We start from the raw sequence: 12210 nt of genomic DNA, 5'->3' as shown, positions 1-12210 counted from the left end.
ACAGTCTTTTAATAGATTTGATATGTTACTACTATTTGATGCAGATGTTGGAGGTCACAATGACCACATGTATACATATTGCCTGATGTCGTCTATACATTCCTAACTGTTATTATTATTATACTGTGTTTATATAGCACCAACATTTTAGGATTTGGGATTAATACATATAACTAACACAGAATAATAAATGGGAGCCAGTTGAAGCAAGAATGATCCATAAACTAGAGAAATAGGGTTTGGGTTTTTGCTTTTATTAGTGATGGATAATGAAACATTAATTGTTACCGGTTGTTTACTGCACTTTAATGTATATTTCCAGAATGCGTCTCATGGCTAATTTCTCCATCAAATCTATCTTTTCCCCATGATAGAGCTGCACAGAACCTTATCTTTATCCCAGCTTGATAAATCTAGGTCAATACACTTGCGCTGCTTTACCTTCATCTCAGAAATGTTCTCGCCTTTGAAATATCACTGCCTTATTTTGCCTTTAACCTTTTTCTGATTGCACAAACAGTCTAAAGGGATTATTGCCACTCTGGACACATTTAACGGCGCTAAACCCTTTTAATTTATAAGCAGCGGTGTCGGAGCTGGATACAGATGCCCCTGGAATGTTTCGGTGTGTACTTTGTCACCTCAAGAGAAAGCAGGCTGATAAAAAGTGGCAGAACGCGAGGTGTCTGCAAACACGATGACAAGCTCTTCTACATGGCTTAGTCTACATGGACTGTTTCCCCAGCGTTTAACCTGAGGCTTTTAAAGCCCTTGTTTGGAATCCCCATGCATTACAATGGGTTAATCTACACCATGACGTTTCCTTCAGGCACATTTATGACAACATTTATATTAAACGTTGCTTGCAACAACTAAAAAATTAGGATGCTGGGTTAACGCGGAAAATTGCCCAAAAAACAGCGTTACAATGCATCCAAACAATGCATACGAAGGAGAGGGATTTTACTTCAGGGGGCGTTCCCTGGGGTGGGCGGAGCCATTAGGACGGGACTCCTAATGGCTCCCAGTCTGGCCTAATTTACTCCCACCCACCCCGGAAATGGCCTATGACCTCCTGAGGCGAATTGATAAAGGGCTGCAAGCTAGAAGTAAAAGAAGAAGAGTGAACTGGCCCCTCAACCAAACAATTTGGGTACCCCTGGCTTTAGAGCAGCAGCACCGTTCCTCCATAGAGAAGTGAGCACAGAAAGTGAGAGTTGTCCATTTCACACATGCCCAGTGAGGTTGGCACTCTTTTTTCCCCCCATTTACAGTGGATATGTCACCTGATCTTACGCCTACTCAGTACGACATTGGGTGACATAGCCACAAGAAGGAAGAAGACGGACAAAGATGGTGGTGCCCGGCGCTCTTTTCACACCGGGACGAAGGAGAATACTAGGATGGCATGGGACCCAATCGAGGAAAGTTCAATAGGGATCGAGGGATCTGCAGAAGTGCAGGTAATGGTGATTTTTTTTGTTTTAAGTTTAATTCCTCTTTAAAGAAAAAGCAGTAGACTGATGAGCTTCTCTCTCTATCCGTTCTCTTTTCCTATCAGAATGTTTATTACACTCTAACACATCTGAATTGTTTATTGTTCTGCTTCACTTTCCATCAATCTGAGCTGTGCTGTCGTGCAAGAAGCTGATACCAAGTAAAAGTAAGGCACTTGCACATCTTGCATTAAAAAGAAAACACACATATTAAAATATTAATGAATACGGAGCTGCTTTCATTTGTGTCTTTTCTATCTGCCTGGAGTTCAGCATTAACAAAATAACCAGTCATTCTGTAATCACATGTCCAAAGCATATAAACACATGGATCTCCACTAGAAGAGCACGGCGTACATTTTACCTACACTGCAAAACAGTCAGGTTCAAAAATAACCTCCCCACCATCTGTCACAACCAATCGCTTTCTGCTGGTTTAGCAGTCATGCCGAATCTGTCACAAGCAGCTAGTGAGAGCCCCCATAACAAGCTTTCATTTAAAATGCAGCAAGCATGTTTTTCTTTACTGTGCAGCCTCTTGGAAGATTACAGCTTCTGTTCTCATCATTACTTAGTATTGGTTTACAGCAGGACTTTACCTTTATACCCTAGAAAAAAGGTTCCTTCCTTGTGCCTATCATGCTTTTTTCATGGATGACCCCCAAGATAAAATAGTGCATGTGTGTATATGTAGTAGGAGATTTTAACGTCAGTCCTTGAGGGGCAGTTAAAAGACAAAACTTTGATAAAATCAGCCTTTGAAGGCTACATACATGTCAAGATTTACATACCAATAATTTCTGACAGCCTTGGCTCCTAATAAGTTGGTATGCTCAGCTTAAGCAGAAACTACTTCTCGTTGGCATTTTGCATGATTCCCACCAGTATCTGATGGGTTACAAACTGATCCACCCCTAGGAGTTCATCTGTCTGCCATTTACCCCACACAAGCATGACAAGAGTCATTGGGGCAAGTTTTGGGTATAACGGTTGGCAAAGGAAGGCCTGATTGGGGAGGCAACCAATCAACTTGGCAGAGGGAAATTAATTTTTGTGCATGTATAAACAAACAGATAACAGAGGAGTTCTGAGTAAAAGGGACATTGTCTGGATCTGCAGTTTAAATCCTGGGACAGTCCCTCAGGATCAAAGACAGTTTAAGGTGTATATATGGCAAACTGTAACCTTTCTCTGTTTTTCTTGGTTCGAAAAGAACATATCTCTTTGCATATTTCCCATTCAGTTTTAAGGAGTTATATCTCTTTCTGATTGTATATGAATGCACATTCACACCAAATTGTGCAAGAGTTACCTACGGGTCCTATGATATAATTTTGGTGTTCTTAGAGAGTTTATTAGCATGAACAAGCTCGGCTCAAATTTAATGGGCTGACCAACTCAGGACAATATAGAAATCATCTGCAATCTCCGCCACTTGACATACCACTTCATCAGGGTTTCAACATAAAAAAGGGAAAATGCGAAGGGGGAAGGGAGTCCTCTCATATGTCTTAAAAAGAAGTAACCAACCCCTTGTACAGAAAAGAAGAATAAAATTAGATAAACCTGAACATGGTCTATCTGGAAAGAGGATTTTTGGTAAAATAATCATAGCATTATACATCTCAGGGTGTCAAAACCTAAAGGCTAAACTTCAGTTCTATCCAAATCGTAATGTGAAATGCGTTAGAGTTTTAGGATGGATTTGGATTTTTATATTAATAGACACTCATGTAACTGTCTGCTAATATCTGAATGACTGCACACTGGAATTTGACAATTAATGTCTCAATGTAAACTAGAGACCTTTATGTTTTGACACTCTGAGTTTTATCATGCTATGATTATGTACCAAAAATACTCTTTTTCCAGACCCTGTTTAGGTTTATCAAATTTTTTTTCTTGTTTACCCCTGCATCAATAGACATTGGTTGCCAAGCTCATAGGCATCTACAACCTACTTTCTATGAGTCTGTTCATCTTGGCATGATGACACCACACACATTGATAGCAAAGAGAACACCAGACCACAGAAGAGTTCCTCTTTAAAGAATATTGATCCCATGGATAATACCAAGGATTGGCTACACAGGAAAAAATGGCAAATGCCAGGTTGTGCCAGCTATATGTCCTTTATATTAAATCCCCCAGCCTGGGTGAAGAGTTCTCCTCTATTTAAATGGTATACATCCAAAATCTTTCTAGTTTCCTTCTTATTATTTACTGCAGAATTTTTCTGGCTGCTTTCTGCCAATAATCTTTTCCTTGTCACATTGACTGGCAAGCAGTGCTGCTGCCTCGCAGCTGTCTTTCCTTCCAGTCATTTAAATATTTAAATCACCAACATCATTGGCAGGATAGCATAATGATCATTATTGTCATGTAAAAACATCCTGTGCTAATCCTCTGTAATTACTGATGTGAAGTGAGAAAGCTCATCTTCAGTATGTCAGATTTTCCTTCCCATAATCTACATCTCTATATATATATTGCACCAGCATTTGCTGTTCATCTGAATTTTCCATCCTTCAATGATAAATCCAGGTCTTGGTAACATTTACAGAATCTTTAGTGAAGCTATCCTGCAAACACAAAAAGATCTATCCTGTTATTCCTATATTTATAAAACAATTATTCACATTTGTTATAAAATCTATTATTTTTTAAGTATATATATTAGAAACATTCCCAAAAATAAATGTTGTGTAATACAACGACTGCTGCAAATATTATTAAATCCAGATACCAAGGTTCGTAAAATAATGATGAAGGGAGCTAATATGATTACCCCCATAATCCCTTCAATGTTGAAGTGGAAATGAAGGTCACAGTTATACGTATTTATCCTTTGATCTGTAAAACTGAACACCGATACATATGTAAGCATTTAGAGAAAGCTGCATCAGAACCTCATGTGTTTTCTGTTGGTGTTGATGGTAACAGGGGTCTGTTTATTAAGCAGTGAATTGGTTGAATTTGGTGACTGTCAGCTACACATGAAGATTTTTAAAGATTACGCAGGTTGGAGTGATACCTGATGTTCCTTGGGAGTTTCACATCCTAGTGAATAAAATACTAAAATTCGGTGGGCTTGATTTATTAAAGCTCTCCAAGACTGGACAAGATTATAGGTGAACCTGTATTATCCAACGAACCTAGAGATGTTCTAGTCCAGAATTGGAAACATTTTCCAAATAATAAAAAGAAATCCATCCCTTCCTGTGCTGGATCACCCAGGTACTCCCATGATAGTCTATCTTCTCCAGTCTTGGTAAGTACAGACTCTCTATTGGAGAAGAAATTTCAAGATGATGGAAAATCCAGAGTTCAAGTAAAGAATCTGGATTTCAGTGTAGACATTATTGTTTGATCATGACTGGTGCTCTGACGTTTATTTAAGTGGAAGGAGAAGTAGTTTCTAGTTTGGAATAATCTGGGGTACAGAGGTGGCTTTTCCCATGCTCTATCCATGTTGACTGAGAGCCATCTCAATACTCCAATATACCAAAGCTGGAGGAGTTTCAGATAAACCTATATGTGGATGCATGGGCAAGGGGCACTTCCTTCCATTAGTGGCCTATGGTTAGTGGCCTGCACAGAAAGGTTTGCTTGGCTCTGTTAGTATAACCAGAACCCATGCATCAGACAGAAAGAGGCAGATGTAGTTAGTAGGATAGCCTGCAGCCTGAGCAGAGAGTTCTGCCAAGAGAAAATTAGAGAAAAGTGGTTCCTCCCCGTCTAATTATTACACTGGTATAGTAAGGACCTTATTATTGTTTTTATTATTATTAGTATTATTAATAAACAGGATTTATATAGCGCCAACATGTTACGCAGAGCTGTACAATAAATAGGGGTTGCAAATGAGAGACTAATACAGACAGTGATACAGGAGGAGAGGACCCTGCCCTGAAGAGCTTACAATCTAGTAGGTGGGGGAATTTACACCTCATTCCTATAGCTTGCCTATTAGCTTTTGTCTGCAGTGTACTGTTCAGTAGAGTTCTTCTTAAATCACTTGACAGATTAGCACTTTGGACGCCAACATTTTTCCTTCAGTGTCAAATAATTTTTGCTCATTAGCAAGTCTGCTTTTCCAAGACTGCAGTACAGACAGTCTTCTACAGGACACCATATATCTTCCATAGACTCTAATGATGCTGACATCAAGCATTTTGGAATGGCCACCTGGAAGCCATCCCCAGTTCTTTGCTGAGCTTTCTCAAATTGTCTAATTGGAGTACTCATAGTGGGCTCATTTCATCTTGAAAATATTCTTTGCTCTAATAATTCAGAATTTATGCTTTGCTGACATTTTGTTGACTTAACATGGCACTTTGTTTAAGTGGATTAGGTCCTGGCATGAATTGGATTTTTGTGGCTTGCAGAGCATAAAAAGTAATGTACTTACTGTTTCATTCTCATTTTCTAAGTTCATTTTTAGATCTAGAGAAAGGGTCAAGCGGTAAATGTTTACACCCCAATATATAGTAGCAGAGTGTTGATCCGTGTTAGTCATTAAAAGCAGGAACATTAGGTGATATAATGGCTGAAAATATTCAAACTGCAAACTTTTATTACAGTTCAGGTTTTGTGTTGAAATATTGTGAAATGAGTGCCTTTTATGAAATAAGCTAACTGAAGGTATCACCTGTTAGCGCCTTGTCTTGGATGGTCCTCTATACTATGGAAGGGAGTGACTGCTTCTATTCGGAGGGCTGAATTTATCCTTCCGGCCTCTATCGGCCAACAGTCTTGTGAAGCTTGATAGTTTTAGAATCACACTAACAAGCCATACAAACCACAGCAAGGCTGGGAGAAAAAATGGGGATAGAAACAGTTTGCCCATTCTTTGTCAGTCTCATTTGGGACTAGAAGTCTAAGCAGTTTGGATCCACTCAGATCGGTTAGGAAATCCATCTAGATTTAAAAATCCTGTTTAAAAAAATTAGTTTGGTGAAAAATCTCTAGATTTGGATCCCTTAGGCAAACGTTTGAAACCTTGGGTAGTATGAGGGTAGTCTTATTTCCTTTTTCTGCTCCATTCCTCTCTAGTTGTGCTGGGAATACTGGCAATTTGTTATGCTGCAATGGGAAAACATTCCCTATATGGAACTAAATGCTAAGATTTCACTTGTTTAGAAATTACCCAAACACTTTCCTAAAAACATTTTTTCCAAAAAACACTTATCTATATATATTGGCTATTCAGAAAATCAGCTCTGCCTTGTCATTAGTTTACAAATATTTCTTACTTGGAGAGACTGTCTAGTTTTTAGAATAAAAGCTGTCCATCTTTCTTCTTTAAAATAAAACATAAGCAAGGATTGCTGGTTATTAGAACTCCTTATGTGGTTTGTAATTGTAGACATCAATGAATATAAAAATAAAACAAAAAATAGGGCCACACCTTACTGATCCAACATGAGAAGTCCTGGATGGTGTATGGTATGTAGTACTGAAGTAAATTACAACAATTAAACATTTAAGGCGTGCTCCCTTTTTGTTTACCATGAAATCTACCATCCCTCCACCTAAGGAACTATCAGAGATTCTGTTCTGGTCAAAATGGTAAATAAAGAATATTCTTTTAGAGTAAGAGATGTCAGGTGATTCCAGAAGTTTATTGCACTTGTACTGCAAATTAGTACTGCAACTACCAAGTGTTAATGTCTACCACCAGGTTTATATATCCCCAATGCTAATCAGCAATGGTCCAATTCCCTACTTGAACAACTGCACATGTCATATCTGTACTAGGGATGAAAATTTCCTCGAACTTCAAATAGTTCCATGAAATTTCGTCGAACGGATTTCGTGAAACCATCGGAAGATCGAGGAAATTATATCGAGTTCCCAGAGCTGCATTTGCATGTCCCATTGGACAATTGTTCTACAGAACAAGTCAGATCCTTTAAGAATTAAAAACTATATCCTAACTATAAATATAAATGTAATCTTGCAATGCAGTTTAATTTAATTTTTATTAAAAAAAAAAACGTTCTAAAATCCAAAAGTAAAACAGGAAATCATACCTTGTAGCCTCTGGATCCCAGATAACAATATCGGCATCAGAGCCTATGGCAATCTTCCCCTTTCTTGGATAAATGTTAAAGATTCTTGCAGCATTGGAGCTTGTGACAGCAACAAACCGATTCTCATCCATAATACCACTGTGCTGGAAAACAGAGCATCAGGTGTAAGATAACAATAACAATAATGCTGATAATGAGCTTTATAAACAAGTGTAAAGCAACAGTTTTCCTGTAGTCTGTAGTCCACTCTAAACCATATTTTGTGATGAATCCGGGAATTGTCATTTTGGAATATGCCCATGCCATGAGAGAAGAAAAAAACCATGGACAGAGAAACCTGGTCATTGAGCAAATGAAGTAGTCAGCTGACCTCACTTTTGGGAACATAACATTGCTGAACCAAGACCTGACCACCTAAAGCAACCCCACATCATAACACTGCCTACATGGGCACCCCACATCATAAAACTGCCTACATGGGCACCCCACATCATAGCACTGCCTACATGGGCACCCCACATCATAGCACTGCCTACATGGGCACCCCAGATCATAACACTGCCCCCACAGGCAACCCAGATTATACCACTGCCCCCACAGATACCCCAGATCATATAAATGTCCCCACAGGCACCCCAGATCATAACACTGCCTCCACAGGCACCCCAGATTATAACACTGCCCCCACAGGCACCCAAGATCATAATACTGCCTCCACAGGTACCTTAGAACATAATACTGCCCCCACAGGCACCCCAGGTCATATCACCAACCCAATAGGTACCCCAGATAATTAACACTGCCCCCACAGACACCTAGATCATATAAATGCCTGCACAGGCACCCCAGATAATATAACTGCCCACACAGGTACCCCGAATCATAACACTGCCTCCACAGGTTCCCCAGATCATATCACTGCCTTACTATACAGAACGTTAACTGAGCAGAAAAGATTAGATTACACAGTTTGTAGTATGATTTAAATTAGAGACAACACCTCCTCCCTCTCTTCTAGCAGATAGAATATGGATTTGTCAATTATACAGACACTACCGGCAAGTATGCAGGCAGAACTGGGTTATCTTTTTTAGAGATTCATACTTTTTTCAACTTTTATAAAGATGAGAATTGTATCTACAGAAAGCATTATATTATGTGTTTACGTAGATCTGAATGTCATGAGGTAAAATTGTTGCAGAGTTTCCTGAGTTACTAAAAACTATTTTTATAACTTTCTATATTGGACAATAAGTGGGACAGCTTTGTAAGCACAAATGACAAATTGTAACAGCAGCATGTGACAAATGATGAAACACCCATTACATTCTCCGTTGTGAATCCCATGGAGGTAGAGATAAGTGTATGACAAAGAGGAGAATGGTCCATTCACATGATACATACTGACAGATTATTCTGTATTTGGCTCTCCAACTCTTTTTTAACAAGGTTTTATGATGTTCTCCTCTTTCTCTATCTTCACTACTTTGTCACTTATCTGGAGCAATAATTCAGGTGGGGTGGGGAAGATGGGGGTCCAAGTTTTCTGATTGCATTCGCAGTGGGTCTGATTTAAGAAAGCCCTCCATACACTATCATCTGGGAACCTGGATGATCCAGCAAACCTGGAATCTGGTTCAGCTATAAAATAAATAAACCAAATTATAGCAAATGATTTTTGAAGGAAATTTGTTTCAGGTTTTCTGGATCACCTAGGTTCTTCTCCAGACTTTTAGAGGTTTAATAAGTCAGGTTCAGTATGTATAACATGTGTAATTGAGTGAAGCTGGAAGAACATATGGGAGCTTGTTATTTTTACATCAAGTGAGCATTGCCAGATGTCATATTTGTATAGTGACATGGACGTAATATAGTTATTTTTGTTTCGTAATAAGTTTTGGTTTAAAAATAAAATATGTTCCCTTTACTACCATATTATCTGCAAAGCAGAGGAGCAATTTGAGAGTTACCTGGCAGCTCCATGTTCTCATAAAACCTGGTACATCCATGAAATACAAAGGTCCAATAGGAAATTGTTGTCTAACTCCAACCCCCTAGGGCCAGGATACTCACACATTAATTAGTATTAGTATTTCATGTAAAAACTGCATATGTAAATCTAGCCACAAAGATTCAGAACATGCTGTGTATGGTATATGGTCATATGGTAAATCGTGGCTTGTTTGTGGCCCCCAAGGACCAGAGTTTGACAGCCCTGCTTTAGGAAAGGGATATATTTCACTGGTCAGACTCCAATGTGCCAAATAACTAGCTATAAGCAGGGCAAGGATGGGATCACTGCTCTACATTACTATATATATATATATATATATATATATATATATTCATGCCTTACCACTCCTTTCTCCCAGACAACGGACATTCTGTCCTCCACCCCATTCACTCCATTCGGGATCTTGGTGAAATCGTCTTTTCCAAGAGCTTTTTGGTTTGTGTTAAATGTACAGTTATCTGTTCCTGTAACACTCAGGTCATCACTGAGAAACAATGGTAGACACATTGGTTAGGAAGACTTGTATGTGATATATATATTTTAATATATTTAATTTTTTAAAGCACCAACATTTTCCCTACATCATATATCAACAGTCTCATTTAATACACAGATCATTGAATAATAATAATCAGTACCCTAAGGCAACATGTTCCAGTTCATCAATAGGAACATATCAATAAAAAAATATTATGAATAATATATTTTATATATATATATATATATATTTACACACTTTATTTATAAAGTGCCAACATCTTATGCAGTACAGTACATTTTATATTTAAATATGTTTTTATTCCCCTACATCATACATCAACAGTCTCCAATAAAAAGTCAGTTTAAACCGGACTCATCAATTGGAACAATGAAAACCTGATTAATGATTGGCTGGAATCAGATTATTCATTCCACCAGTCTTTTACAGAGTGTTATTTTAGATGTCTGCATATAACTTATAAAACCTGCATATTGTACATAAACTTCTTTTAATAAATCATGAAAGTTAAACTGTCAAATCTTACTTTTTGCAAATGATTTAAAGCAGAGAAACAGATAAACTGTGGTTGTATCTGCAATAGCCTCAAATAACATGAGAAACCATAATGATTTCCTAAATACAGTCCAAGGTCAAATTTGGGAAGAAGTCAATTAACGTAACTGCATGTTTTTGGAATGCGGGAGGAAACCGGAGTACCAGAGGAAAACCGTGCCAACACGGGGAGAACCTACAAACTCCATGCAGATGGTGCCCTGGCCGTTATTTGAACCCGTTCCATAACAAAGCAACCATGTTATTGCCCATTGGCCCCGATTTATGAAAGCTCCCCAAGGCTGGAGAGAATACACTTTCAGAAGTGTTTCCAGCAAACCTGGAATGGACCTGGTCCAGGATTCAAAACATTAACTAACAAATAGCAAATGATTTTAAGAAATCCATTCAATGTTTTCTGGATCACTCAGCTTCACTTCAGAAAGTGTATTTTCTCCAGCCTTTTAATAAATCTTTTAGCCTTTTAAGGAGACTTTTAATAAATCAGGCTCATTATCTTTTATGGATACTGAATATCAATAGTTGCATTAGCATTAGTAGTCACACTTAGCGGGACTTATTTAGTAATGCTGAAGATAATACTTAATTCATCTAAGTTGAACTAAAGCCACTTGGATTTGGTAATGGTATTTAACTTCAAACATCAAGCCAAGTTCAATCTGCCCCTCACTACAATGTCTGATGGTTCTCTTGTGCCCTTAAGGTAAAAGGAAGCGTTCATAAACTTAGTGATATTTTAAGAAACAGAAAAACGAAAAAGGCTAGCAAACCCAAGTCATCCACTTCTAATCCCCTAACCCTACTCCCTACTATTAGTTTTAGGTAGACTTTGCCCCAAATTTAGAAAAACTTTTCATTTCATCCCTTAATATTCCCATAAGGATTTATATATTGTCCCTGCACTTCCACTTCAGCAGCTCCTAATTCATATTGCAAAACAACAAATATCTTCTGAAGAAAAAGATGTAGTTCAGGGAGCAAACACATTTTTTGGGTACACAGGTGAAATTTTTAATTAGATTTATTTATTAAAACAAAATCCCTTTGCTTTTTATTAGCTCAGGGTTTTCTGTAAAGATGGAGGTTATGTGCTTCTCAGCACTTACAGGCTGGATGTTTTCCAGGAGCTCCTGTTCCATTAGGCCGAGCTCCCTGGAAGAAGATCAGAACGGTGTATATTCATAATGTAATATATTCTCCTCTGTGACAACATCATCGAATGTGCACAACACTTCACACTCAAGAGCTAGCTGATACTGTGCGGTGTTTTGTTTGTAGACATTTAGCAATTCTTTAGAGCTATGGACATTACCTTCCTGATTAGCTACCCCTTAATAAAGTTTATTTGTATTTTGGGTGGTTATGTTACCACTGTACCCTGTTTAGCCTAAACCTCTTGCTGGCCATACTCTTGTACTCCCTAATGCAGGGATCGCCAACCTTTCAGAATATAAGATTATTATTTTTGTTTTATTACTTATAAAACTTAAAAATGCAAATAATGTCCAAATTTTTCTGTGGACCACCGCTGCTCTAATACTCTAGAGCATTTTATATCCTTCATGTAGATTTCAAAATGGGGTGAAAAATAATTAAATTCACAATAATATT

General features: G+C 38.1%; 1 protein-coding gene across 2 annotated transcripts in view; it reads right to left on the bottom strand.

Moving 5' to 3' along the window:
* Positions 1-12210, bottom strand: part of DPYS (dihydropyrimidinase) — a 37392-nt gene that overhangs the window by 1797 nt on the left and 23385 nt on the right. For both annotated transcript variants that reach the window (XM_072410749.1, XM_072410748.1), the window contains exons 6-7: positions 9888-10029; positions 7532-7674 (exon numbers count right to left, since the gene is read on the bottom strand). In XM_072410749.1, the coding sequence (XP_072266850.1) occupies positions 7532-7674; positions 9888-10029 (285 nt within the window). The remainder of the gene's footprint in view (positions 1-7531; positions 7675-9887; positions 10030-12210) is intronic.

Source organism: Pyxicephalus adspersus, chromosome 5 (genome assembly GCF_032062135.1).
Source record: "Pyxicephalus adspersus chromosome 5, UCB_Pads_2.0, whole genome shotgun sequence".
Classification (NCBI taxonomy): domain Eukaryota; kingdom Metazoa; phylum Chordata; class Amphibia; order Anura; family Pyxicephalidae; genus Pyxicephalus; species Pyxicephalus adspersus.
This window is presented reverse-complemented; position numbering and strand designations above follow the sequence as displayed.